This window comes from Alligator mississippiensis, chromosome 8, assembly GCF_030867095.1.
Source record: "Alligator mississippiensis isolate rAllMis1 chromosome 8, rAllMis1, whole genome shotgun sequence".
In the NCBI taxonomy this organism is placed as follows: Eukaryota; Metazoa; Chordata; order Crocodylia; family Alligatoridae; genus Alligator; species Alligator mississippiensis.
In genome coordinates, this window is record NC_081831.1 from 22,095,858 (window position 1) to 22,121,134 (window position 25,277).

Genomic DNA, 25,277 nt, shown 5'->3' on the forward strand with positions numbered 1-25,277 from the left:
GGGGGCGCGGGGCTCGGACGCCTGGGATCTGCCCCGGGGCCGGGCTGCGTTTCCCGCCTCCCCCGCGGAGATCTCTGGACCCCAGTGGGGGACTCCCCTTCGGTTAGACGTGCCCGGTGGGGTCTGAGCCGCTGCCGCCTGGGACCCCCGGGGGACCCCGATCCTCCTGTGCCGGGGTGGGGGGGCTGCCTGGGGGACCTACCCCCCCCAGAGGTTCCACGTGCAGGGCGGGGGCCCCGAGCGCCAATTGCCGCCGCGCCACCCGCCCCCGCCCAGCACCTGCCAGTCAAGCGCCGCCGGGGGGCAAGCGGGATGGGGGGGGTATGTCGGGCTCACGGTGCGCCCCATCGCCGCCCCCAGGGCTGGATGCCGGGGGAAGGGGTGGGGGGTACGGCTCGTTCCCATGGAAACCAGCGGCGCGCAACGTAGGAAACGGGGGGGCTGGATGCACGAGACAGCCAGTTCCCATGGCAACGCGGGGGCATGAGGGCGGGCTCCGGGGGTGTCGATACAACTCGTTTATTGGTACAGTCTCCGCGAGGGGGAGGGGCCGGGCCGGGGCTGCCCGGGGGGTGGGTGTGCATGTACCTGGGTGCGTGTGCACGGGGGTGTGTGTGCGCTTGTCTGCGCGTGTGTGTGCAAGCACCTTGTGGGTGTGTGCATACGTGAGTGCATGTGTGTGGGTGTGTGCCTGTGTACCCGCCGGCGTGTGCACACACGTGTGTGCACGTGCACCTGCGGGTTGTGCACTTGTGCCTGCTCTTGCACCTGGGGGGGTGTGAACAAATTGAATGTGTATGTGTGTGTATGCACACCTGCACATGGGAGGAGGTGTCCACACGTGCGTGAATGGCTGTGCATGCAGGTGGGTGGGTATGCATGTGCCTGGATGCGTGTGCCTAATGCTTGCATGCACAAGTGTGTGGGCATGCACCTGGGGGGTGTGCATGTGCATGTGTGTTTGTGCATGTATGAGGGTGTGTGCAAATGTGTGTGGCTTCACTCACCCCCTGGGCCATACACAGGCCCCAAGCACCTGCCCCAGGCCCCCTCTGCCCCCTGCCTGCCCCAGCAGGCTGGACGGACAGACAGATGGTCTTGGGGGCCGGGGAGGGGGCATCTGCGCCAGGCTGGGTCCAGACCCAAGTCCAGGTCCTGATCCTGGCCATGTCTCCAGTGCGTCACTAGGGCGGCTCCTCCTGGAGCCTCATAGCACCATAGGGGAGTGGGAGGGGGGCAGTCCACACCTCATTCAGTCTGGGGGGGGGGTGCCCCGCTCTGTCCACAGCTGCCCTGGGAGGGCATTGAGTCCTGAGAGCGCCCAGGTGGGCAGGCAGGGGGGTTCTGGGGACGGAGGGGCCCGGAGCTGTCCCCCTTCCTGCAGCGGCTCAGCCCACGAAGCAGACAGGGCCCAGCTCAAAGCCAAACTTCTGCCCTGCACCCCCAAAGTCGGTGACGGCCACATCAGCCAGCGGCAGCCACTCCACATGGGGCCCCCGCACCTCCAGCACGGTGCGTGCCTGTCCCCGACGCACCTGTGGACACATGGGCCAGGAGTCAGAAGGCAGGGGTCAGAGATCAGAAGGGGAGCAAGCAGGTCAGAGAGGGGCAGGGGACAGGGGCAGTGGGCAAGTATTAGAGGAGCAGGGGGCAGAAATCAGAGGAGCAGGGGCAGGTGGCAGAGGTGACAGAAGGCAAGAGTAAGGGCAAGGACAGGGTGAGGGCAGGGGCTGTTGGGAGCCCTGGGATGCCTATCTCACCTGGCAGCCGTCAGCAAGGGCATGGATGGGTGCGCTAGGGTGGCTGTGTCCAAGCTCCTCACCGTTGGCACCACGCAGTCGCAAGGCCCGGGTGAAGCTGCTGGCACTGGCATCAAACCAGGCAGCTGCGTTTTGGCAGGTGAGTGCAAAGGTCTGGTAGGCACTGGCGCTCAGCAGCCTCAGGAAGGTGACCTGAGGCACTGGCACTATGTGCCCATCCACATCCACATATGAGAACTGCAGGAGGGGGGGATGGGGGGCCAGGTGGGTGTCAGGGCATGGCCACAGAGCCCCTCTGTCCCCCAGCTCAGGACGATCCCCCAGAACCCCCACCTACCTTCTGGCCCCGCTTGAAGGAGCTGAACCAGGACTCTGGCTTCTCCCTGCTCCAGGCAGCCAGTCGGACCTGGGAAGGGAGGAATGGGGAAGCTGGGGGGCACCAGGCCCTGGCTCCAGCTCTCCACAGCCTCTGGCAGCAACAGGCCTGCTGGTGCCCTCACTCTCGAACTGCAGCCCCATGCCCCCTTCTCCCTGCACTCACAGCCTCAAATTTCTTGTCGGGGAAGAGACAGGTCTCGCCACCGGCGGTGAAGTTACAGAAGACCCTGAAGGCATCTCGGGAGCAGCCCTGGTTGGGGTCGATCCAGTACTCACCTGAGGGGGCAGGGAAGGGTCCAGGAGGGGCTGCTGCATGGGTCACAGCCACCCTCCTGCTCCAAGACCACAGAGGGGGGAACTGACAGATGGATGGACCAGCTTCCACCCTCTCCAGGCTGAACCCAATCCTCTCCCCAGAGCCCCCCAGACCCAGAGGAGCTGGCTCCATTTGGCCCCACCTCACTGCTTCTCTGCTTCCGACAGAGCTGGCCCAGACTCCAGGGTTCCCAGCCCTTCCCCCAGTGCCCCCCAGATGCCCCACAGTAACCCCAGCCAACTCCTCCCAGTTTCTGAGCCCCCACTGGCAGCCAGAGCCCAGACTCCAAGATCCCTGCCCCCTGGCTGTCACCGTCAGGCAGATGAGGGTGGGAGAGCCGCAGCTCAGCACAGGCACGGCCAGGACTATCAGGGGTCCCATGCGGGCGCCGTAGCTGCTCCACCTCAGCCTGCAGGGAGCTCAGCACCGCATGAACCTCCTCCAGGCCCTCAGTAGACTTGGGGGACAGGCCTGGTGCTCCCCGACGGTGCCTCCGGCCTCCCGCCAGCGCCAGTGGCTCCAGCAGCTCCATTGAGGGGCCCTGGGGTAGAATGGGCATCAGGTCAGATGAGGCAGGGGCAGCGCCATTCCCCTCCCTCCCCCCTTGTGCTCACTCACCGGTGGCCCTGGGGGGCCAGGAGGTCCTGTGTCTCCTCTGGGGCCCAGCGCCCCCTGCAAAAGGAGGAGGGCTCCATGCAGGCGGGAGTCTAGATAGATGCCTTGGGTCTCTACCCTCTCTGGGATGGCAGCAGACAGTGCCCCCCACCCCATCCCAATGCCCCCACCTGGCCATACTCACTGGGGAGCCCTTGGAGCCCTTCTGGCCCACCGGCCCCTACAGAGAGAAGGGGAGGGGTCAGGGAGTGCCTGGGCAGACTGATTCAAGGCTGACCCCCAGGCTTCAACCTGCCCCCCACAATCCGTACAGGCAGAAAGACCAGCTGCTTGGACAAGTGTGCCAGTGGTGTGTGTGCACACAGAAGAAGTGTGTGCATGTGCCTGGGGTGTGCATATGCAGGTGTGTGCACCCTCACGACCCTGTTGGCCGCATCAGACCTATGTGGCCCCCTCACAGTCCAGCACATACTCACCGAGAGTCCGGGTGGTCCAGGGGGTCCAGGGGGACCCAGGGGACCGGTCATGCCCTGCAGGGACAAGATGGGGTCAACTGTGCCCCCCCCCCTCCCCCCGCTGCCACGCTTGCTGTCTCCCCTGCAAACCAGCCCCTGTATCCCCCAGGCTCCCCAAACCAGCCCCTACCTCCAAACACTGGGTCCCTCCACTCAGTGCCTCCCTGCAGCCCAGCCCCCACACAACTCCCAGGAACTAGTCCCTGCCCCTCTCAGACCTGCCATCCCCTGGGTCCTCACCCAGCCCCTCTGCCACACACACCTCCCTGCAGCTGCTGGAAATCAGCCCCTACCCCTGAGTCCCTGCCCAGCCCTCCCACCCTATACTCACGGGATTCCCTTTGGGCCCCATGGGGCCCTGGATACCAGGCAGCCCCCGGTCCCCCTTCTCGCCCATCTCTCCAGGGGGACCAATGAGCCCAATGAGTCCTGCATGGCCCTGGGGGGCAAGAGGTGCCAGCGTCAGAACCCACCCCCCCAGTCTCCAGGGCTCTGAAGGGATGGGACTGGGATCATGGGGGTTGTGGTGGTGGGGTATCCAGGGGGTCACAGCAGGGGAACTCACCTTGTCGCCCTTGTGCCCGGGGTCACCCTTGAGTCCTGGCAGCCCCACAGGGCCCTGCAGGGCAAGGGGGAGAGAGTGGGGGGTCACCTCAGCCTAGCCCAGCCCAGCCCTGTTCCTAACTCAGCCCAGCCCAGCCCAACCCTAGCCCTGTCCCCATCACACACTCACCAAGGGCCCTGGTGGCCCCGCCTGCCCTGGTGCACCCAGCAGGCCCTGCTCGCCCTGGGGGAGACACAGTGTTGGTGTGGAGGTGGGGAGTAGGATGGGGACCCCAGATTCTGCCTCTGCTCCCCACCCCCTTGCCAGGGTCACTGCAGGGAGCAGGCTGCAGCATGCAGAGGTGTTGCATGTGCTCACATAGACTCTGAAGTGCTGGAGCATGAACAGGCACACATGGGCCAGAGCACATCTCGCACAAGTGTGCACACATACCAGAGTACACCTTGCGCAAGTATGCATGCATGTGCCCTACCAGACCTCACACATTGGTGCCCACATGCACAGAGCCAGCAGCTGGCTCATGTGGGCTGAAAGCTACCCAGCACCATCTTCCCCACCCCCACCGCCCTGCTCCCCCACTGCTGTCACTCACGGCAGGGCCTGGGATCCCATGCAGGCCATCGGGGCCAAGTCGGCCTGGGGGGCCCTGCGCTCCCACGGGCCCCATCTTTCCAGGTGGCCCCTCTGTGCCTGGCTCCCCCTGGGGGGAGACAAGCTGTGTCAGAGCATTGTCAGGCTGGGGGGCAGGTGTGGGGGCTGTTCCCCTCCTGTGGCCCCAATCCTGCCCTAAGCCAGGGCATGGGCTGGCTCAGGGTTGGAGGCACAGGGGCTGTTCCCCCCCACCCTCTGATGCAGAGGTCTGCCCAGCTGGCTCAGGGTGGCCATGTCACAAGCACAGGGGTCTCAGTGCTGCCCTGGGGGGGAGGGGGGGCGATCACTGCTCACCTTGGTTCCCTTGTCGCCCTGACGGCCCTCGCGCCCCATTGGCCCTGCTGGCCCCTAGACAAAGATAGTGATCAGCGCTGCCCTGAATCCCCCATGGTGCCCCCCACCCTCTGCACCCCCACCCAAGGCCCCCCTGCACCCACCCCCACTCACCCTCCGTCCTGGGGGGCCAGGGGGGCCAGGTTCCCCCGAGGCGCCAGGTGGGCCCTGCAAGAGACCAAAGCAGTGTCAACAAGAGCTGGGGGGGCACACAGGAGATTGGAGGCAGGGGCAGTGCTGGGGTCTGGGTGGGGCAAGGGGGGTCAGCCCAGCCCGCATCACCCATTACTTACCAGGGCACCGGGGTTTCCGCCATCACCCTTGTCCCCAGGGGCTCCGTCCAGGCCCTGTGACAGAGACAAGTTAGTACCTCTACCATCCTCCCCCTCCCCCCACAGAGCAGAGAGAGAACCCAGGCATCCAAGCTGCCTGATCCCCCACCTCCAAGCCCCCAGATACCCCCACCCAGAGCAGAGGTAGAACCCAGTTGTCCAGCCTGCCTGATCCTCTTGCTCCAACTCCCACAGATACCCCTGCCCAGAGCTGGAGAGAACTCAGATGTCCAGGCCCCAGCCCCCTCCCCCGATCTTAACATCCGCCTCAGAGAAAGGTAGAGAACCTAGGTTTCTGGGCTCTCAGCCCCACTGCTCCAACCCCACAGCACCCCCTGGCCACCCACTTCCCCGGCTGGAGAGAACCCAGGCATCCGGTCCCCAGGCTCCCTGTCCCTCTCTCTCAGGGGACAATGTTGATGAATCCAGCACTGCAGAAGCCCCACCACCCCCAGCCCCTGTACCTAGGGGTGGGAAGCAAACTCACCGACACACCAGGGTCTCCTGGGGGGCCAGGATCTCCGGGGAAGCCAATGGGGCCCTGCGGGGGGTGGGGGCAGGGCACAAGTGTGAGTGCAAGGGTGGAGCACTCATGCCAGTGAGTGCTCATCTTGGTCCTCCGTCCCAACCTAACATGAGCATGTGAGGGTGTGCAAGGGGCCAGTGTATGTGATGGTGACTCACCTTTGGTCCCTAGATCCCCCCTGCAGCCTTCAATGCCCTGCTACACCCTCCCTTGTACTCACCAGATCGCCCTTGGCCCCATCATCACCAGGGGGTCCCCTCTTGCCTGGCGCTCCAGCTGCACCCGATGGCCCTGCATCGCCCTTCTCACCAACATCCCCTTTGGTGCCCTGCCAGGGAGGGGATGTCACCGCCAGGTGGGGTGGAGGGGAAGGGTGGTGCCAGGACCTGCCCTGACCTGCACCAGCCCCCACCGATGACTGTGGCACGGTGTCACCCCCTCCCTCCCCCCACTGGATACTTACGGGGTGTCCTGGCTCCCCTGCAGGCCCTGGGTCCCCTGCTTCACCCGGCTCCCCCTGCAGTGAGACCAGGCTGGTGTCAGGGCCCCAGAAAGGGGATACATGGGCATGGCCCCCCCAGCTGCATGGGGTGGACCACAGGCCAGAGGAGTGCTGGTGGGGACACAGGATGCAGCTGGCTCTGTGGGGGTTATAGGGCATATGCCCCCTGCCTCCTCCACACTCACCTTCTCCCCAACGGCACCCGGTTGCCCCACTCCACCCAACTGCCCCTGGGGGCCCTGCAATGACAAGACATGGGGGGAGGTTACTGTGGCTGGACCCTCCCCCCAGCCAGGGGGCCATGTGCCTAGACCCCAAGGCTGTCCAGCCCAGGTGCTAGGAACAGCCCCGCCTGTTGCCTGTCAGAACCTCCCTGCCCCCTCAACCCCTCTCCAAACCCCCAAGCCTTCCCCAGGCTGCCCCTCAGTATCAGCAGCACTCACCTCCCCGCCGCTGGGGCCCTGTGGCCCTCGGGGACCTGCAGCTCCGGGGGGACCCTGCAGGGAGGAGAGCAGAGCATATCAGAGTAGTGGGGGTCATGGGGGAAAGTGGGGGAGGGGTCGTGGGGGTCATACCATGGGGCCAACGTCTCCGCTCTCGCCCTTCTCACCAGGAGGGCCTGGCAGGCCCTGAGGAGGAAGCAGGGGTGAGTGGGGCGGGGGGGCAGGTTAGTAGGAGGCAGAGTTCATGTCACCCCCCCTGCCCCTGGACCCCGGTCTCCCTCACCCACTGCCCTGTCCCAGATTCGTCTGGTGGTACCCCTCACTCCTTCCACACAGCCCCCCACTCCTGCCGGTACCCCTCACTCCAAACTCTCAGTCCCCTGCCCCCTTCATTCCTACCTGCAGTCCATCAGGCCCGCTCACACCAGGGAGGCCCCGTGCACCCTCATCTCCCTTCTGCCCGAACATCCCCTGCTGCCCACGGCGCCCAGGCTCCCCATCCAGGCCCTGGAGGATGGGGGACAGGTAAGTGTCAGCTGGGGGCAGGGAGAACCAGACATGTCCCCAGGGCATGAGGAAGGGGACGGGGCTCCTGGCTGGGCAGGCACTGGGGAACAGTGGGTGGGTGCTGGCTGGGGCGTCACATAGGGGGCCTGGGGTCAGAAGGGCTTGTTGCAGGGTGGGGGGTGTCAGGCAGGCTTTGGGGGGCCTGGAGGGCTCTCTGGATACTCACCGCGGGGCCTGGATGCCCAATGGGCCCCTGAATCCCCATCGGCCCCGGTGGGCCCTGGAGGGGGGAAGCAGCATCAGAACCAGGTAGGCACAACCCCCCCCCACTCCTTGACCCCCCCCCACCCCCTCCTTGTCCCTGGGGTGGGGGGAAGCCCAGCACTAGCTGATGCCCCCTAGGCCCCCATACTCACCGGCTCCCCCTTGTCCCCCTTGCTGCCTTTTTGCCCTGGCAGCCCCATCTCACCCTGCAGGGCAGAGAGACCTGGTGAGACCCTGGTCACTGGGGAAACCAGAGCCTGTTGCCAGGGAACTGTAACCAGGGAAAAGCCATCACCAGGGAAACCCCTGAACAACTCCCGCCCCCCCCCCTTCCCAGGGAGCTGTCACCATGGAAACCTTGCCATCCCCAGAGAAACTCCCATCCCTAGGGAACTGTTGCCAGGGCAACCACCATTCATCACTAAGGACCTGCCACTGGGGAAACCCCCATCACCAAGGCAATCAGCCAACCTCCAGCTGACTGTAACCAGGGGAACCATCACCAAGAATACACATCCCCACAGGCAAACAGATCAATGCTGGAGACACAGTCCATGGCCAAGGAAACCTGCTCTTACCAGGGCAGCCATCGCAAGGGAGAGCATCACCAGGGATGCCTATATCACTACCACAATACACCACAGCCAGGCAGTTTCCATGGAGATCACCAACTCCACAAGACCCCCATAGACCTACAACCACCTCCCTGCTCCCCACTCCCCCTACCTTGTCTCCGTCCTCCCCGGCAGGGCCCGGGGGGCCAGCTGCACCTGGCAGCCCCACGGGGCCCTGGATCCCATCATGTCCAGCTGAGCCCAGGGGGCCCCTCTCGCCCTGTGGGGGAAGGGGCAGTGTCAGGGGGCATGGCCCTGGCTCCCCACCTGTCACCCCTCCCCACACCCTGTGGGAACCTGGGCACAGATGGAGAGAACCCAGGCATCCTGGCCCCATTCCCTGCCCTGCCATGAGCCAGCACTTACCGGGGATCCCTTCTCACCAGCAGGGCCGGGAGGGCCCTGTGCCCCGCCCCGTCCTGGCAGCCCGATGCCCCCGGCAGGGCCTGAGGGACCGCGCTCACCAGGGGAGCCCTGGGGGAGAAGTGCAGGGGTTAGGGCAGAGACAACCCCCCATCCCGGGACTCCCTGCCCAACTCCCCCATCCCATCCTGCCCCTCCCAGCTCTGAGGTCGGGGTGGGGGGACTGGTTCCAGCACTCACTGTGGGCCCAGGAGGGCCAGGGGGGCCTTCCCCACCCTTCAGGCCAGCTGGACCCTGCAGGAAGAAGAGACAGGATGGTTACAGATGGGAAGAGAGGCAGGTGGTCCTGCTCTGAGCCACATTCCCCCCAGGGGGAGTGTGTCAGGGGTGGGGGCCATGTCTCCAGGCCCTGGCTACACTCACTATCTCGCCAGAGGCACCACGGGCGCCAGGGAAGCCATGGACACCAGGCGGCCCACTCCTTCCAGGGGTGCCGGCTGGGCCAGGGTCTCCCTGTGAGACAGAAATGTCAGAGTGGGGGAGCAGAGGACTCCTCCCGCAGGCCTACCATCCTCCCAGAGCAGCAGAGAACCCAGGTGTCTGGGCTTCCAGATCCCCCTGCTCCAACCCACCCAAACCTCACTGCCCTCCCAGAGCAAGGAGAGAACCCATGTGTCCGGGCTGCTGGCCCCAGGCACTTACCTTGGTGCCTTCTCTGCCAGCAGCGCCTGGCAGCCCCTGCTCCCCAGGGGAACCAGGGGGGCCTGGGTGCCCCCTCTCCCCCATGGGGCCAGTTTCCCCTGAGTGACCCTGGGGGTGCAGACAGGTTGTGGTGAGCTGGGGGAAGCAGCTGGGGGGCAAGGATGGGAGGGCAAGGAAGGGGGGTTCACTCACCTGAGGTCCCACGACCCCTGTGGGGCCAGGGGGGCCGGTCTTGCCATGGAAACCCTGTGGGACAGGGAGGGGCGAGGGTCAATGTGGAGTGACCTCTGGCCCTTAGTTGGGCAGGGGGCAGAGGCAGGGGGCACTCACTGGCTCTCCACGCTGTCCTGGGTGTCCCGGCAGCCCGTCTTTGCCAGGGGGGCCCTGTCAAAGGCAAAGCAAATTGAGAGGGGCAGCAGGACCCCCAGGGGCTACACAGGGACCCCAGCCCTGACTCTGCTCAGGAGAGGGAGGGGGGCATATCCTCATGCTGTGGCCCTGCCCTGGTGCATGGGCACATGCATGGACATGCCCTCACACGTGTGTACTTACTGGAGGCCCCTTGGGACCTGGGAAGCCACTGGAGCCTTGTGGCCCCTGGGGGCCCTGTCGTGGGGGGAAGCAGCCATGAGACCCAGAGGAACCTGCCCCCCAGCCCTAAAGCCCCAGCCCCTACCCCCAGCTCTACAGTCCCCCACCCTGCCCCAACCCCCATCTTCCTCAGACCCCCCAACCTGCCCCAGACCCTCCCAGACCCCACCCACCCCCCACCCTGCAGCCCCCTCAGACCCCACCTCCAGCCCCAAAGCCTTCTACCCTGTTCCAGCTCCTCAGATACCATCCGCCAGCCCTGGAGCCCCCCAGGGGGAGAGGCCCCCCAGCCTCTACTCCCAGCCCTGCAGCCCCCCAGCCACCCCCCACTCACCTTCTCCCCTGCAGTGCCAGGAGCCCCATCGTGGCCAGATTCTCCCTGTGGGCAGAGGTGCCGGCTGAGGCAGCACAGATCTGGTGAGGGGTGGGGGGCACTGCCCCCGACCTTGGTGCTGGGGAGGGGAAGGGGGAGAGGGGGGAACCAGGGCAGGGACCTGGCCCTGATGTGGGGCTTTGGAAGGGGGTGAGGGGGGATGGGCTGCAGACAGACAGACAGAGGGTCGGATAGACAACAGACATACCTTTGGGCCTGGCTTCCCTGTGCTCCCTGGCTGGCCCCGCTCTCCAGGTAGGCCCTAGCAGGGAGGAGGGAATGAGCCACCAGTCCCTGGGAAGAGTAGGGGGACAAAGGCCCTATCGCCACAGGATATGGCTGGGCTTGGGGTGGGGTGGGGTGGGGGGCAGGGTGTGGCTTGGGGCAGGGCATGGGGCCCTGGTATCTGATTGGGGCAGGTTGCCGTGGAAACAGGGGTCCCCAGGGGCTGAAGGTGGTTTGCCATGGAAACGGGCCCCCAGGGGCCGATGAGTCTGGTCTTTGGGGGCTCACAGAGGATGGGATGGGGGAGCTGCTCACCGGGGATCCACGTGGTCCTGTCTGCCCGGCCTGGCCAGCCTTGCCCTGCAGGGATCCTGGTATCAGTGTGTGGCGCATGGGGCTACTGTGTGGCCATGTATGGCCTGGAACATGCACACACCTCCACACTGAGTCACAGTGCACATGAACACACATGTGGACATACATTTGCATACATGCCTAGGAACTATGTGCACATGCACTGCACCTCCAGACATGCCCAGGCGTGTAGGCACCCAGTGAATGTGTCACATGCCATGTGCATGTGCTATTCAAATGCCTGCACTGTACATGTTCGCCACATGCCATGCACATGCATGCACCACACACCACGCACAAACATGTACAGGACCCTGGACATGTACTCACCCTTTTGCCTTTCTCGCCGGCCAGCCCCACAGAGCCCTGGAAGCCGGTGGAGCCCTGTGAGGTGAGCACAGGTCAAAGGTCATAGGTCAGGTTGGTGGCCAGTGCAACCACCCACATGACCACCTCCCAACATGCATTGGGGCAAAGACCCCCCCTCCCTCCCTCATCCCCTACAGCTCACCTTGGGGCCCTGGCGCCCGGGGTAGCCTGGCAGGCCTGGGACACCCAGCTTGCCCTGCAGAGAGAGCGCAGTCCAGCTCAGCACGAGGGCATGTGGAGTGATGGAAGGACAGAGGGACAGACAGACTCGCTCACCTTCTCTCCGGCCAGGCCAGGTGGCCCTGGCTCCCCTGCAGTGCCCATCTGCCCCTTCAGCCCCTCGGGGCCATCCTCCCCTCGCAGCCCCAGAGGCCCCTGGTCACCCTGGAATGGCAAAGATGGGGCTGGGGCTGGGCAGGAGCAGTAGGGATCACCCTTCCTGCCCTGCCTAGCTCCTTCCACACCCCTCCACAACCTCTGACACTTACCCTGTCACCCTTGGTGCCCATATCGCCCTTGAAGCCAGGGAATCCATCTTCTCCCTGCACAGAAACAGGGGTCAGCAGGGTCCCCCCCTGCCCTGCTGGTGCCCCTCATTCTTGACCCAGAGCCTCCAGACCCTGCTTACCTTTTCCCCTTTGCTGCCCTTCAGGCCTCTTGCTCCAAAGGTCCCCTGCAAAGACATGAAAGGTTCGGAACAGAACAACCTCTGGGACAGGGGCATAGGACAGGGCCCGGTAGCCCCAGGGGAGGGAATGGGACTGACCCCTGACTCATTCGGTGCAGGTGTGAGGGGCTGGTAGGGCCCCTCAAAGCCCAGGGCAGGCTCAGAGGATGTGTGGGAGTGGAGCCGAGGGGCACCAGGATACCTTGGGGCGAGATGTCTAGGGGAAGCTACAGTCTGCACCCACCTTGACTCCTCGAGGGCCGGGGTAGCCGACAGGACCTGCAGTGCCAGGTGGGCCCTGGGACGGAGACAGTGTTAGAACCCCCACATGCCACTCCCTCACCAAGGCACCCCACCCCCCCAGGCACTGCCCCCAGACCCTCACCACCTCTGACCACCGCCCCAGCAGTCCCCCCCATTCCCAGACCAGGTGGAGCCGTGGCTGTGCCCATGCCCCTGCTTCACTGGGCGGCCCTACCTGGAGGCCCTTGTCCCCAGTTGGCCCCTCTTTGCCTGGGTGACCCTGGAAGAAGAAACAGTGGTGGGACTAGGGTCACAGCCCCCTGCCCCTGCCCCCTTCACCCAAGCCCTGTCCTCTCACCAGGTTCCTGATGGAGGTGATCCAAAGCAGGAGACAGTGCACGCATGGGTGTATGTGTGTAGGCATATACGAACATGGGAGTGTGCAGGCATACATGGAGAACCTGTCTGTGCTTGGGCATGTTTGCATGTACAGCCACACAGGGGCACACAAGTTGTGCTGGCATGGGCCTGTGCACATTGGCATGTGCATGCATGCAACCATGCATGTGCACAGGGATGCAGGGAGCTGGTGGTGCCTGTATCTGGCCCTTACAGGGTGAGACCCTCTCTGCCCTGCCCTGCCCCCATGCCCCAGTACTCACAGGGGGTCCATCGGCCCCAGCCACGCCTGGGATGCCTGGCTTGCCCAGCACACCCTGTGGGGAGACAGGATGGGTCAGTGTGCACCCAAGACCCCCCCAACCCCTCCATTGCCAGGGCAGGGGGTGCTGAGCCCCACAGGGTATGGGGGAAAGGGGAAGAGCCCAGGACAAGCCCCTCCCACTCACCTTCTCCCCTGGCAGCCCCACGGGCCCCTGGGGGCCGGGCAGGCCCTAGCAGACAAAATAGAGCAGGTCACTGGGGCAGATGGACAGGCGGATGCGCAAACAGACAGAAAGACAAATGGATAAACAGACAGCCATACCTGGGGTCCTGGGTTCCCCTGCTGCCCAGGGGGGCCTGGCTCGCCCATGATGCCCTGGGGGTACAAAGCAGGTGCCGGTAAGTGTGGGCACATGCCTGCACCAGCCACACGCAAGCCTATGCCCTTGAACACGCACACACCTGTGCATGCAGCCCCAGACTGCCCCCACACAGCCCTCCCTATCACAGTCACTTCTGTGCCCTCCTCCCAGTGCCCTCCTTCATCCCCTGCATCTGTGGCTCCTGCCTCTCAACCCCAAGTCAGGAGCCCTCTGTCTCCTGGCTGTGGGGTTCCAGCTCCCCTCACAGTTAGTCCCCCACCCCAGCTGTGGGCTTGCACCTGGTTGCCTTTGGGCCCGGTAGCTCCATCGATGCCGCTTGGACCCTGCGGGGGGTAGGGGGAGAGAGGAGAGCATCAGAGCAGTGCGCAGGGCAGGCAGAGGGACCGACAGACAGAGGGACAGACAGGGGTCCTACCGGCGGTCCTGGGGAGCCGGGGACACCTCGCGATCCTGCCAGGCCTCTCATGCCCTGGGGCCAAAATAGACATGTTACCACTGGGGTGACATTGTCCCATCCCCACAACAAATGTGACCCACCACCACCGAGAAACTGAGGCATGGGGGGAAGCATAAGGGGCTCATACCAACAAAGAGCAGGGCAGTCTGCTGCTAAACCCAGGCATCTAGGCTCCCAGCCCCCTGCCCCAGAGGGAGCAAGTACCCAGGCATCTGAGCTCCTACCCCCTCCCCCATCCCTTGGTACTCACGGGCTCCCCTGGCTGCCCCCGGGGCCCTGGTAGGCCATCTGTACCCTGCAGGAGACAGAGCCATGCTCAGTGAACTCTCTGTACCAGAGTCCTCCTCCTTCCCCCAACCCCAACCCAGCACTTACCTTGGGGCCCATCTCCCCAGGGGGGCCCGGTGACCCCGGCTTCCCAACTTCGCCCTGTGGGGGAGAGCCAAAAGTGAGGGGGAGCATGGGGGGGGGGGCATGCAAGGAAGGGGGTGTAAGCTCACACTTGCCTTGTGGCCCTTTTCACCTGGCAGCCCCGGGAGCCCATCAAAGCCCCGGTCACCCTGTGGGGACAGAAGGGACCAGCTTCAGATGCTGCAGGCACTGGTGGGGGCAAAGACAGGGTGGGGAGAGGGAGAGAGAGAGAGGCAGGAGCCCTGGAGGAGGCAGAGATGCCCACTTGCCCTGGCTCCACTTTTGCCCCACACCCCATCCCAGAGCTGGGATAGACCTCAGGCATCCAGGCTCCCATTAGCCCCAGCTCTAAGCTCCTAGACCCCCTCCCACAGCAGGAAAAGAACCCAGGCATCTGGACTCCCACTGCTTCTCAGAGCTGGCAGAGAACCCAGGCATTGGGGCTCCCAGACCCCACTCCACCCACACAGCTAGTAGAGAACCTAGGTGTCTGGGTTCCCAGCCCCCCTGCTCCAGGCCCCCAGGCCCCATTGCCCTCCCAGAGCTAGGGAGAACCCAGGTGTCCAGGCTCCCTCCGCCCACTGCCCGGCCCCACCTTAGGTCCTGTGTCACCTGGAAGGCCCCTGGCACCATCGGCCCCAGAACGGCCCTGCAAGACAAGGTGGGTCAGGGAAGCCAGGAGGCACCAGGTGTGCACACTGTGGTGGGGAGGGGACAGGGCCCGACACTTACCCTCTTGCCTAGCCTCCCTGGTGGCCCCATCAGGCCTTGGATCCCCCGTGGACCCTGTGGAGACAGCAGAGGGGCTGACACCTGCCTCCTCCAGCATCCGGCTGCACCCCCATGACCCCCAGCCTGGACCTGCCCCCCCCCATCCTCTTTGCTGCCCCAGCACCTGGCTGCTCAGCCCATGCCCCCCGTCCCCCTGGACCTGGTCCCCTACCCTTCCAGTGCTCAGCTGTACCCCCCACCCTGCCCGACTCAGCCCAGCTCCCCTGGGCAACCCCCAACACCCACATCCTACCCCAGGACTTACCGGCAGCCCCATGTCACCCGCATCGCCCTTCAGCCCCGGATAGCCTGGGAGACCCTGGGGACACAGCACGGTGACCAGGCCTGATCAGCCCAGCCCTCTCCAGCCCCCACCTCTCCAGCTCCACCCCTCCCATGCAGCTACTCACCAAGGGTCCAGGGCGTCCAGTGAGGCCCATGGGGCCAGGGGGGCCCTTCATGGCCAGCTGTGGGAAGAGGAGAGGGAGCGGGGTGAGGCAGGGGCTGGGGAACAGCTGGGGGTCAGGGGGCCTAGGGGGGGACTCACTTTGGCCTGCTGCAGGATGGCCTGGGCCTGCGCCTCCTGGAACGAGACTGCTGGGCCTTTGTGGGTGTCACCACCGAACTGGAACTAGCGGGGCAGAGGGAGGTGGGGAGGGCAGTGAGTGAGGGGCCCAGGGCTGCACCCCCCACAACCCCCAGAGCTGACCTCCCATGACCACCAAAGCTGACCTATGACCCCCCTAAGCTGATCCCTCTGTGACCCCCAGAGCTGACTTCCTGTGACCCCCCCAGAACTGGACACCCCCCCAGAGCTGCAACCTCTCTACACTCACAGAGTTGATCCCCTGTGAACCCCCAGAGCTGGCTCCCATAACCCTCCAAAGCTGCAGGCCCCTGTGACCCCCCAAAACATCCCCCTGTAATCTCCCCCTAAGCTGTCCCCCATGATGTCCCCATGACCCCACAAAGCTGCAGCCCCTTGTGACCTCCAGAGTTGACCCCCAGAACTGGAACCCCTCACACCCTTCAGAGCTGACCACCTCCCCTTGCACCTCCACACCTCTAGCTGCAATTCACAGCCCTGCAAAGCAGCTGGAGGTCCCCAACCCTTTCCTGCCCCACCTGCCTTCCCCCACTGTACCCATACCCACCGGCAGCATGATCATTGTGCCTGGTGGCCCTCGCGCCCCGTCGGCTCCTGGCAGCCCTGGCCTCCCAGCGGGACCCTGTGAAGGAGGGGGCGGCCGTCAATCATGGAGCATCAAGTTGGGGCTTGCAGCCCCTCAGCCCCCTCCCCTTGCTTCCCTTTGCTGCCAGGCGGACGTGTACTGACAGGGAGTGAGCCGCTCATTCCTCAGCCCCTGCAGCCCCCAGCACAGCAGGGCCCAGGGCTGCAGCTGCAGAGAGACCGCCTCCACATCCCTACCTCCCTGTGCCGTGGCATCCTTACCCAGTCGCCAGGGTCCCCTGGAAACCCTGGAGGCCCTGGGGGCCCTGCAGGGCCCATTTCACCCTGGGAAGGCATAGAAGAGAGTCAGACCCCAGCAGAAACCCCCCAGCCCCTCCCAGATGCTCACAAACCCAACTTGACCCCGACTGCTGCAGCCTCCACCCCCCGTCTGCCCCCCAAATCCAGCCTGTCCCATGCCTGCAGGGGCAAGTGGACAATAAATCCTCCAGTACTGCCTGCTCCTTACTGAAGGGCCTGGAGGTCCAGGTGGCCCCTCAAACTGCTGGCCCTGTGGAGAGGGAGAAAAGGAGCCCATTAGAGCCACAGTGGGAGTGGAGGTGCATCCCCCAAGGCCCAGCCCCATGCCCACCATGCTGGTCCCATCCCATACTCACAGGCTCCACAGCACCCGGCTCCCCCTTCTTGCCCTTCAGACTGCCTTTCTGGAAGACATGAGGGGCGGTGTGGGGTTGGAGGGAGAGCACAGGTCCCATGCCTCACACCCTTGAAGCCCCAGCTACGCACCCCACAGGTGCAATGCTAGTGTATGGCCCACAGATGCTATGCTCTTGTATGGCCTGTGGGCTCCCTGCCTGTGTCCCCTAGTCTGGCAGCCCCAGGTGGGTAGTACCTGCATGGTCCAGACCATGGTGTCATCAGGTTCTGCAGGGCCAAAGCGGCCACGTCCCAGGGGCTCTGTGGCCTCCTCATACTCCTCATACTCCTGTGGCCATGAGCCAGTGGCGCTGGGGTTCCCGTCACGCCCAAGCACCAGGTCCTGCGGGGAAAGGCTGTTCATTGGGGGTCATCAGGCCAGGGGCATGGGGGTGGGGGTGATGCTCACTGGTGCCTGTGGTACCTCATGGGGGTTGGTGTGGCCAGGGCTGGTGGTCACAGTGGGGTCAGGATTGGTAGTGGGCACTGGAGTACTGCGTTCATCCTCTGATGGGGCCACAAGTGACTCATCCTTGGAGACACGGAGACAGAAGAATGTATCAGGTGCCTGCCGAGAGCCAGCATGGAACCCAGGGATGGGGGGAGCAGGGAGGCATTGGGGCTATGCACAGCTGTGTCAGGTCCCAGATGGTGCTGTGATTAGCCCACGCCTGACTCCAGTCCTATGTGGGTGCCACAGGCTGGCGGAGCTGTGTGGGGCAGCTGTTTCCTGCTACGGGGCATTACAGGCTGGGCAGGGGGCTCTGGCCTGGGTGCTGGAGAAGGCAGAGGGGTAGGGAATGGGTGCAGGAGTCAGCAGCTGGCTGTGGGGAGGGGCTGGCAGAGGGCCCAGTGTGGTTGGGGTTTCCCAGGCAGGGCTGGGATCAGGGGACCCAAGCAATGGTCCTGGGCAGGCACCGGCCGCCCCCCCTTTCCCACCATGACTCATCGCCCTGGGGCCAACCATGCTCTGGCCCCCAGCCCGGTTCACAGCCGTCAGCTGCAGCCTGGGCTGGGTGCCGGCGCCGGGGCTGGGCCAGGGGCTCCCCTGACCTTGGGGGCTGAGGTTCAGCCATGGGCTCCAGGGATCAGGGTGGGATCCGGTACCTGGCCTAGTGCCATGAGGGGCGTGGGCACTTCCAGCTGCTCCTTGTTCCTCTTCTTCTTGCCTTTGCCCTTGCGCCGGCCCTGGCCTTTACCTTTGCCTTTGCCCTTCTTTCCCTTCCGTCGTGGAGTGCTGGTTGGCTCTGGCCTACTCTGCTGGAGAGGGGCAAGGAGAGCATGAGGAACAGACAGATGGACCCATGCTGCCCCCAGCCCCTGCCCCGCTGGAGGTGGGTCTGTCTTCCACCTACCTGCTCCGGGAAGGGTGCCTGCAGTGGGTAGGCCAGTGGCACATTGCAGCCAGGCATGTAGCGTTCGCAGTACACCTGAGCGGCTGCCGGATCTGGCACAATCAGCAGCTGCTGCACATCGCCCTGTGGAGGGAGAAAGGAGAGGCTTGTACACGTGTGTGCATAGGCAGGGACAAGTGTATCCATGTAGATAGGGCTGATGGAGTTGCACAGGCACTGCTGTCTGGGAGTGAAACCATCCTGATCCTCATCCTTTGTCTCAAATACTGCCTCTGGACACCTCCCCCCCTTCCCCCCCACCCCTGGGCTGACCTGGCTTGGCCCAGTCCCTTGCTTGCCAGGCAAACAGGAAGGGGCAGGTGTCTGTGCAGGGGTGGGGGCGGGGTGGGGGGAAGCTGGCATCAGCTGGGCACAGCTGGCACTGGGTGAGTCATGGCACAGGGATGGGGTCATGCCAGGACACATATGTAGAGCCCTGATGCCCCCCCCCCGCCATTGCTTTCCCAGGGAGATCGCCTTCCCTGCCTGGCTCCTGGCCTGGCCCAGCCCAGCCCAGGCCAGCCTGGCCCAGCCTGATTTGGCCCCCCAGATGCCCCAGCTGGGTGGAGCCCCAACAAAGGGCCCTTGTTCCCAGGGGTGGGGGTGGATGCCCCCGTGGCCCTGTGAAAGGGCCTCTCTCTCCCAGTGACCCCTGACATTTGCCTGAGCAGCATCAGCAGGAAGGAATGTGGGGGGCGGCGGAGCCCTGGAGGGTGCAGGTGGAGGGCGGCATGCACACCCAGGCATGCTTGCAAACACACTTGAACACCTTGCGCATGTATTGCATGCTTCCACACACACTCGCATCACATGCTTACACACACACTCACAGACCCCAGGCATGCTTGCACATGTGCTTGCACAAGCATCACACACTTGCACATGTATCACATGCTTGCACACACACTCAGACATGCACCACACTCTTGCACACATGCTCACATACATTGCATGTTTGCACACATGCTCACACACCCTGGCATGCTCATACATGCTCTTGTACATGCATTACAGACTTGCACACACACTCACATATGCATCACATACTTGCACACGCATTCACACACATTGCACATGGCCTCTCCTGCATGCCCATGAACAGGGGCACACAGACACCCTCTCCCCTGCCCAGGCTCCACACCTGGAAGACCTCCTCATCCATCAGCCGTGCCCCGAAGACTGTGATGCCCTCAGTGCTGACCACGGGCCGTAGGCCCCGTGCCAGGGGCAGTGTTGCCGCGGGCATGCAGTCCAGCCACAGCGTCACAACCTGGCCCTCCACGCTCAGTGCCACCCGATGCCACCTGCAGGGGAACAGGATGCCTGGGTTCTAGCTCGGCTCTGGGAAGGAGCTGGGGGTCAAAGCCCAGGCAGGGGGCCTGGACACCTGAGTTCTCTGCTTGCCCAGCCCTCATCTGCCCTGGGCCAGGTCAACCTGTTGGATTCCAGAGATTCCAGGTCTGGGAGGGGAGATGGGATAGGGGGTGAGGGTGGTAGGACACCTGGGCTCCATCCTGCCTCTGGGAGGGGACGAGAGTCTGTTGGGCTGGGGGGGCGGGGGGCCCGGACGCCTGGATTCCCAGTCGCTCACCTGCCGTCGGCCAGGTCGACCTGGCGGAAGAGCGGGTACTGCGGGGGCTCGGGCTGCCCGTGCTGGTCCTCGTAGAGGAAGACGGGGGAGCGGCCGAGCTCCACGCCCAGCTGCTGCACTCCCCGCGTGTCGTACACAGAGAGCAGGAAGGCCTGATTGCCCCGCCGCGGCCGCACCGTGGCCAGGATGGAGAAGTCCTCGGGGAAGGGGTCATCTGGCCAGGGGCAGGGCAAGACAGGCCGGCTCAGCGCGCCCTGACTCCCGCCCCGCAGTCCCCCGGCCCCCTTCCCGGTGCCCCTCACTCCCGACCCACAACCCCCCCCCCGCCCCCATCCCGGTGCCCGTCATTCCCGCCCCGCGGCCCCGGCCGGTACCGGGGAAGAGTTGCCGCGTGGGGGCGCTGAGGTGGGTGCGGTTGTCCACGCGGAAAGCGAAGTCGCTGTCGGGGTCGCCGGGGCGCTGGGTGCAGATGCCCGCGGCGATGGAGACCCCGTCCCTGCCATCCTGGAGCCCCAGCGCCTGCAGCACGTCCACGGGCGCCCCTGCCCCGCGGCCCGGAGCCAGGGGTCAGTGCCAGCGCGCCCGGCTGCCTCCCCGCGCAGGGCCTCAGTTTCCCCACCCCCCCACCCCGTTCCTCCGCCCTGGCCCGGCTCTGCCGCTGCCCGAAGCCTTGGGGGAGAGTGGGGGAAGCAGGAGCCCTCGGCATCGCGGGGGTTAATCCGGAGCTTCCAGGTGCGGGAGGGGGGAGGGGTGGGGGCACCTCAGGGGCAACGGAGCCCCGGGCGGGGCCTGTCGGTGCAGGCGGGGGCGGGAGGGGCTGGACCAGAGTCACCCCCCGCCCCCCCGTCCAGTCCGCTCCCAGGCTCCCTGACCCCGCCGGGGCTCCCGCTTCCTGCCACGCTCCCAGCGGTCTCGGCTGGGGGCAGGATTCCCACGGCTCACGGGGAGAGGGGGCAGGGGGCTGCAGGTTGAAAGTGAGGGGCACCGCGGAGCTGGGGGGGCAGGGGGCTGCAGGTCGAGAGTGAGGGGCACCGCAGGGCTGGGGGAAAGCTGCAGGTGGGGAGTGAAGGGCAGAGCGCGGCCGGGAGGGGGCAGGGGGCTGCAGGTCGGGGGTGAGGGGCGCCACGGGGCTGGGGGGCAGGGGTCTGCAGGTCAGGAGTGAGGGGCCCCGGAGGGAACAGGGGCTCTGTGACTAGGAGCCGGGGGGATCGCGCCCCTCCCCCCCTCCGCCCCTTTCCTTCCTGCTCCCCGGGCCAGGGCCAGGTGCGGGCGGCGCCGCTCCGCTCTGTCCGTGGTGCTGAAGCCGCCACTCCCGGCCCAGGTGGGTCGCACCTGGCGGCGTCGGATGCCTGGATCCCACGTGAGGTGGGTGGGAGGGGGCACGTGCTCGTGTTGCGCGTGGGTGCGGGAGAAGGCGCGGGAGGTATCGGTGTCGGCGCCGCCAGGAGCGGGATCCCCGCCCGGGACCCCCTGCCCGCCCGCCCCCCCCCCCGGGACTCCCCGCTACCTGCCCGCGCCGGGGGGGGCCGGGGCAGCAGCAGCAGCAGCGGCAGCAGCAGCGGGGGGGGCGCGGCGGGGCGCGGGCGCCGCTCCATGCTCGGGCCGCGGCTGGTCTGGACGGGTGCGCTGGGGAGGCCACAGCGCCCGCCCCCCCGCCCCGCCCCGGTGCCCCGGTGCCGCCCCCCGGGTGTGCGGGGCGAGTCGGGGCGGCGCCGCCGGGCCGGGGAATGCGAGCGATGCGGCTCGGCCCGGCCCCTCCCCGCGGGCCCCGACACCCCCCCGGTCCCGCTCCGGCAGCAGCTGCGGCTCATGGCTCCGGGCCGGCGGCAGCGTTTGCTCAACGCGGGCAGGTGCAGCCCACCCTCCCGGACCCCAAGCGCAGGGGCTGGGACCCAGCCCGGGGCACCGACCCTCCTCCGGCTCCCTCTGCCTGGACCCCGGGGCCCCCTCGAGCACCTCCCGGCTGCGACTGGGGGGGGAGGTGCGGGTGTGGGGCGGGGTGGGGGAGGGACGGGGGGCCTGGCTGGGCCCCTGGACCAGCTGCGGGGCCCCCCGGGGCCGCCTGACTCATCCATTGCCTCATCGGTGAGTCACGGGCTCGGCCCGCGGCCGGCGGCCCCTCCCGCTGCCCGCCGGGCCGCACAGCTGCAGCCCCTCCGCACCGAGACCCCGGGCCGGGCGCCCCCTCGGGTCCCGCCCCACCCCCGCCCGCCCTGTTCGGGCTGGCACTGATCGCGGTCCTGATCCTGATCCGGATCTTTTCCCACGTGGGCCCTAATCCCCGGGCTAGCTGGGGCGGGGGCAGCCATGGCCGCGGGGCACAGGACGGTGCTCATCACTGGCTGCTCCTCGGGCATCGGCCTGCACCTCGCGGCGCGCCTGGCCGCCGACCCCCGTCAGCGCTTCCAGGGTGAGGGGCGGAGGGTCCCGGGGGGCAAGGGGGATCCGCCCGTCCCGCCCGGCCGAGCTCGAGGGTAGCGGCTGCAAAGCCTCTCCGGGCGTCGCGACCTGTGCCGTGCCCGGGCGGGGAGGGGCGGGGGTTGAGGCTGCCGCTCCGCCTCCAGTCATCGCCACGATGCGGGACGTGGGCCGGCGGGAGCCGCTGGAGAGGGCGGCGGGGGCGGCGCTGGGCCGGACCCTCAGCATCCGCCGCCTGGACGTGTGCAGCGACGAGTCGGTGGCTGAGTGCCTGCGCGGCCTCCCCGGCGGCCCCGACGTGCTGGGTGAGGCCGGAGGCCGCCGGGGGCGCCAGTTGGGGGGGCCTGGGCTGCGCTGCCGGGAGAGGCGTCCCCGGGAGGCAGCTGTGGTACAGGGGGGAGGGGGGCACCTGTAGGGGGCGCTGTGGTGGGGGGGCAGGGGGACCCCTGTGGGGCGCTTTAGGGGGGTAGGGGACCCCTGGGGGGGGAACTGTGGTACAGTGGGGAGGGGGGCACCTGTAAGGGGCACTGTGGTGGGGGGCAGGGGGACCCCTGAGGGGCGCTGTAGGGGGGTAGGGAACCCCTGGGGGGCGCTGTGGTACACGGGAGAGGGGGGCACTTGTAAAGGACACTGTGGTGGGGGGGCAGGGGGACCCCTGCGGGGTGTTGCGCTGCTGGGAAGGGGACCCCTGGGGGACGCTGTGGTACAGGGGGGAGGGGGGCACCTGTAGGGGGCGCTGTGATAGGGGGAGCAGAGGGCTCCCTAGGGGCACTGAGGTACAGGAGGGGTAGAAAAACTGCTGGGGGACATTGTGCAGAAGAGGGAGGGGAGACTTCTGGGGGACACTGTGGTACAGGGGGAAGTGGAAGGACACCTGTAGTGGGCACTGTGGTGGGGGCCAGGGGGGACTAGGGGGCGCTGTGGTATGGGGGAGGGGACAGGCAGGGGGGCCCTAAGGGGTGCTGTGGGACTGAGGAAAGGGGAGGGCACCTGTAGGGGACACTGTGGGGTGGTAGGGAGACCTTCTAGGGGCGCTGTGGGACAAGGGGCAAGGGGTCCCTAGGGGTGCTGTGCCGCAGGGGCAGGAGGGGACCCAGGCGGGCAGGTTGTGGGGGCTGGGTCCTGAGCTGCCTGCCCGACAGTGAGCAATGCAGGCGTGGGGCTGGCGGGGCCACTCGAGGGGCTCTCAGTGGCTGAGATGCAGCGTGTCCTGGATACCAACTTCCTGGGCACCGTGCGTCTGGTGCGAGCTGTGCTGCCCGGCATGAAGCAGCGCCGCACTGGGCACATTGTGGTCATCAGCAGCGTCATGGGCCTGCAGGGTGAGGGCCAGGGGCAGGGGGCAGGGGAACCCCACCTAGCTGGGTGTGGCGGGCACAGAGCAGTTGGGCAGAGCTGTCCCCAGAGGGGAGCAGGGAGGCAGCAGGGTGCTGTGACTCCCCAGCTGCTCCCCTCAATCATTATCAACCCCAGCTACCTCCCAGTCCCCCAGCTGCCCCCTGCCCCTGGCTCAGCCCCTCTGCCCTTTACAGGCGTCATCTTCAATGACATCTATGCGGCCTCCAAGTTCGCTGTGGAGGGCTTCTGTGAGAGCCTGGCCATACAGCTGCTGCACTTCAACATCCAGTGAGTGGGCGGGGGGAGGAGGGGCAGGGGGAATAGTGGGGCAGCACCAGAGGCTGTGGGGCTGCCCTGGATTCTCAGCCTCTGCCTTCTTCCACAGAGGTGCCCCTGGGTCCTGCTTGGAGCCCTGCGGGGAATGGCATTGTACAGCTCAGGGGCTTTTCCAGGTGGGTGGGGTGGGGGGTGGCTGCAGGAGGCACTGGAGTCCAACACCTCCATGAACGTTGCTTGTGCCCACAGTGTGTCCCTAGTGGAGCCCGGCCCAGTGCACACAGCCTTTGAGCAGCAGCTGCTGGACGAGGCCTCGCACCGTGACTTTCCGGACACTGACCCCACCACGCTGGGCGCCTTTCGGGATGCCTACGTGCCAGCCACCCGCCGCCTCTTCGCCGCCCTGGGCCAGAGCCCTGAGGATGTAGTTGAGGTGCGTGGGGCCCAGGGCAGCCCCAGAAGCCTGAAAACCTGGGGGTGGAGGGGTTCATTACCCTGCCCTGTGTCCCAAGACCCCTCCAGCCTCCTTCACAGAGCTAGGGGCCCCTCCATAAAGCGTGGGGGCTACAGGTACCCACATTTAGCACCCCTACCTCATCTGCAGCCCCTAACTCCCTTGCATGGCTAGCTCCCCCAACAGCATGGTCCAGACCAGATAGACACTGGGAGGGGGAATTTCCTGGACAGACAGTGGGATATGTACTGGTGGGGATAGACAGATGGGCATTTGGGGCAGTGTTGATGGTCTGTGCCTGCAGGCCGTGGTGCGGGTGCTGGGGGCTGCCCGCCCGCCCCTCCGCACACAGACGAACCGAGGCTACAAGGTGCTGGTGGCTCTGAAGCGTGTGGACCCCTCGGGGACCCTGTCTGTCCATGCCTCCCACCACCTGCTCTTCAGCTGCGGCGGCCGCCTCCTTGGCCCTGGCCTCCGCTTCCTCCAGTGTCTCGCCTGTGGCTGCTGCCGACCCCAGGTGGTCCCTGCCTGACCCCAGCTTGCTCTCCTGGCTGCGGTGCTGGGCAGCTCCTTCCCAGCACCAGCCCAGGGAGCCCCCAATCACTCCTCAGCTGACTCCTGTATAACTCTTGATTGAAAGTGACCTAGACCTGCTGACACAAAACCATCCATCACCCACAGCATGCTCCTGCCTCATGAGCAGCTGCTGGCACCAAAAGCATTGCCCTCCTGGTGTGTGGCCCCCATCTTCAGGGTTCCCTGAGCCCAAAACACAGACAACAGCTGCATCTGTGTTGACCCTGCTCTTTTACTGAGCAGTGAGCCAAAGATCTTCCTGGAGCTGCTTTGGCTTCTGATACACTGAGACACCCCCAGCTCACAATCCAGAGATCTCCCACTTCTCCAGAACCAGCTCCTCCATTTTGAGGGTGGCAGAGGGGAGGGGCGGCAAGATCAAGGCACTCTGTAAACCCAATAAAACCAGTCCTAGATTCCATGTTTTCTCCAAAATATTGTCGCTTTCA

At 65.9% G+C, this 25,277-nt stretch overlaps 2 protein-coding genes across 8 annotated transcripts; one reads left to right on the forward strand and one right to left on the reverse strand.

Annotated features, from left to right (window-relative positions):
• Positions 1–503: 503 nt before the first annotated feature.
• Positions 504–21,406, reverse strand: COL5A3 (collagen type V alpha 3 chain). Of its 4 annotated transcripts, none has more exons than XM_059732212.1 (67): positions 21,274–21,402; positions 20,141–20,308; positions 19,767–19,980; positions 19,317–19,479; positions 18,137–18,259; positions 17,889–18,038; positions 17,206–17,313; positions 16,978–17,124; positions 16,742–16,789; positions 16,594–16,635; positions 16,347–16,409; positions 16,048–16,122; positions 15,441–15,524; positions 15,304–15,360; positions 15,159–15,212; positions 14,855–14,908; positions 14,718–14,771; positions 14,218–14,271; positions 14,087–14,140; positions 13,962–14,006; positions 13,670–13,723; positions 13,533–13,577; positions 13,194–13,247; positions 13,057–13,101; positions 12,871–12,924; positions 12,444–12,488; positions 12,210–12,263; positions 11,927–11,971; positions 11,787–11,840; positions 11,575–11,682; positions 11,441–11,494; positions 11,260–11,313; positions 10,891–10,935; positions 10,559–10,612; positions 10,312–10,356; positions 9,939–9,992; positions 9,717–9,770; positions 9,579–9,632; positions 9,387–9,494; positions 9,108–9,197; positions 8,925–8,978; positions 8,688–8,795; positions 8,434–8,541; positions 7,860–7,913; positions 7,670–7,723; positions 7,336–7,443; positions 7,069–7,122; positions 6,937–6,990; positions 6,679–6,732; positions 6,455–6,508; positions 6,212–6,319; positions 5,953–6,006; positions 5,427–5,480; positions 5,248–5,301; positions 5,095–5,148; positions 4,742–4,849; positions 4,318–4,371; positions 4,150–4,203; positions 3,916–4,023; positions 3,546–3,599; positions 3,254–3,289; positions 3,073–3,126; positions 2,767–2,995; positions 2,302–2,414; positions 2,098–2,166; positions 1,761–1,997; positions 504–1,535 (listed from the first exon to the last, which is right to left on the reverse strand). In XM_059732212.1, exons 1-67 carry the CDS (start codon positions 21,359–21,361, stop codon positions 1,389–1,391), a joined length of 5,304 nt encoding a protein of 1,767 aa, XP_059588195.1. In that variant the 5' UTR covers positions 21,362–21,402; the 3' UTR covers positions 504–1,388. The 4 variants fall into 4 exon arrangements, with proteins under 4 accessions (XP_059588195.1, XP_059588194.1, XP_059588196.1 ...); XM_059732211.1 differs by having other exon boundaries at positions 17,889–18,041; XM_059732213.1 differs by lacking the exon at positions 4,742–4,849 and having other exon boundaries at positions 17,889–18,041.
• Positions 20,929–25,249, forward strand: RDH8 (retinol dehydrogenase 8). Of its 4 annotated transcripts, XM_019495176.2 has the most exons (7): positions 21,452–21,616; positions 22,057–22,176; positions 22,331–22,489; positions 23,327–23,506; positions 23,717–23,810; positions 24,048–24,231; positions 24,557–25,249. In XM_019495176.2, the coding sequence occupies exons 2-7, from the start codon at positions 22,074–22,076 to the stop codon at positions 24,782–24,784; spliced, it is 948 nt and encodes a 315-aa protein (XP_019350721.1). In that variant the 5' UTR covers positions 21,452–21,616; positions 22,057–22,073; the 3' UTR covers positions 24,785–25,249. The 4 variants fall into 4 exon arrangements, with proteins under 4 accessions (XP_014456689.2, XP_019350721.1, XP_019350723.1 ...); XM_014601203.3 differs by lacking the exons at positions 21,452–21,616; positions 22,057–22,176 and adding an exon at positions 20,929–21,131; XM_019495178.2 differs by lacking the exon at positions 22,057–22,176.
• Positions 25,250–25,277: the final 28 nt, after the last annotated feature.

Coding starts and splice junctions, on each gene's coding strand:
- COL5A3 (XM_059732211.1), bottom strand. CDS start 21,361: ATGGAGCGGCGCCCGCGCCCCGCCGCGCCCCCCCCGCTGCTGCTGCCG. Junction 17,125..17,205: donor GCCACACCAACCCCCATGAG/GTACCACAGGCA, acceptor CTTTCCCCGCAG/GACCTGGTGCTTGGGCGTGA. Junction 9,633..9,716: donor CAGGACAGCGTGGAGAGCCA/GTGAGTGCCCCC, acceptor CCTGTCCCACAG/GGTTTCCATGGCAAGACCGG.
- RDH8 (XM_019495176.2), top strand. CDS start 22,074: ATGGCCGCGGGGCACAGGACGGTGCTCATCACTGGCTGCTCCTCGGGC. Junction 23,507..23,716: donor CAGCGTCATGGGCCTGCAGG/GTGAGGGCCAGG, acceptor TGCCCTTTACAG/GCGTCATCTTCAATGACATC. Junction 24,232..24,556: donor GCCCTGAGGATGTAGTTGAG/GTGCGTGGGGCC, acceptor CTGTGCCTGCAG/GCCGTGGTGCGGGTGCTGGG.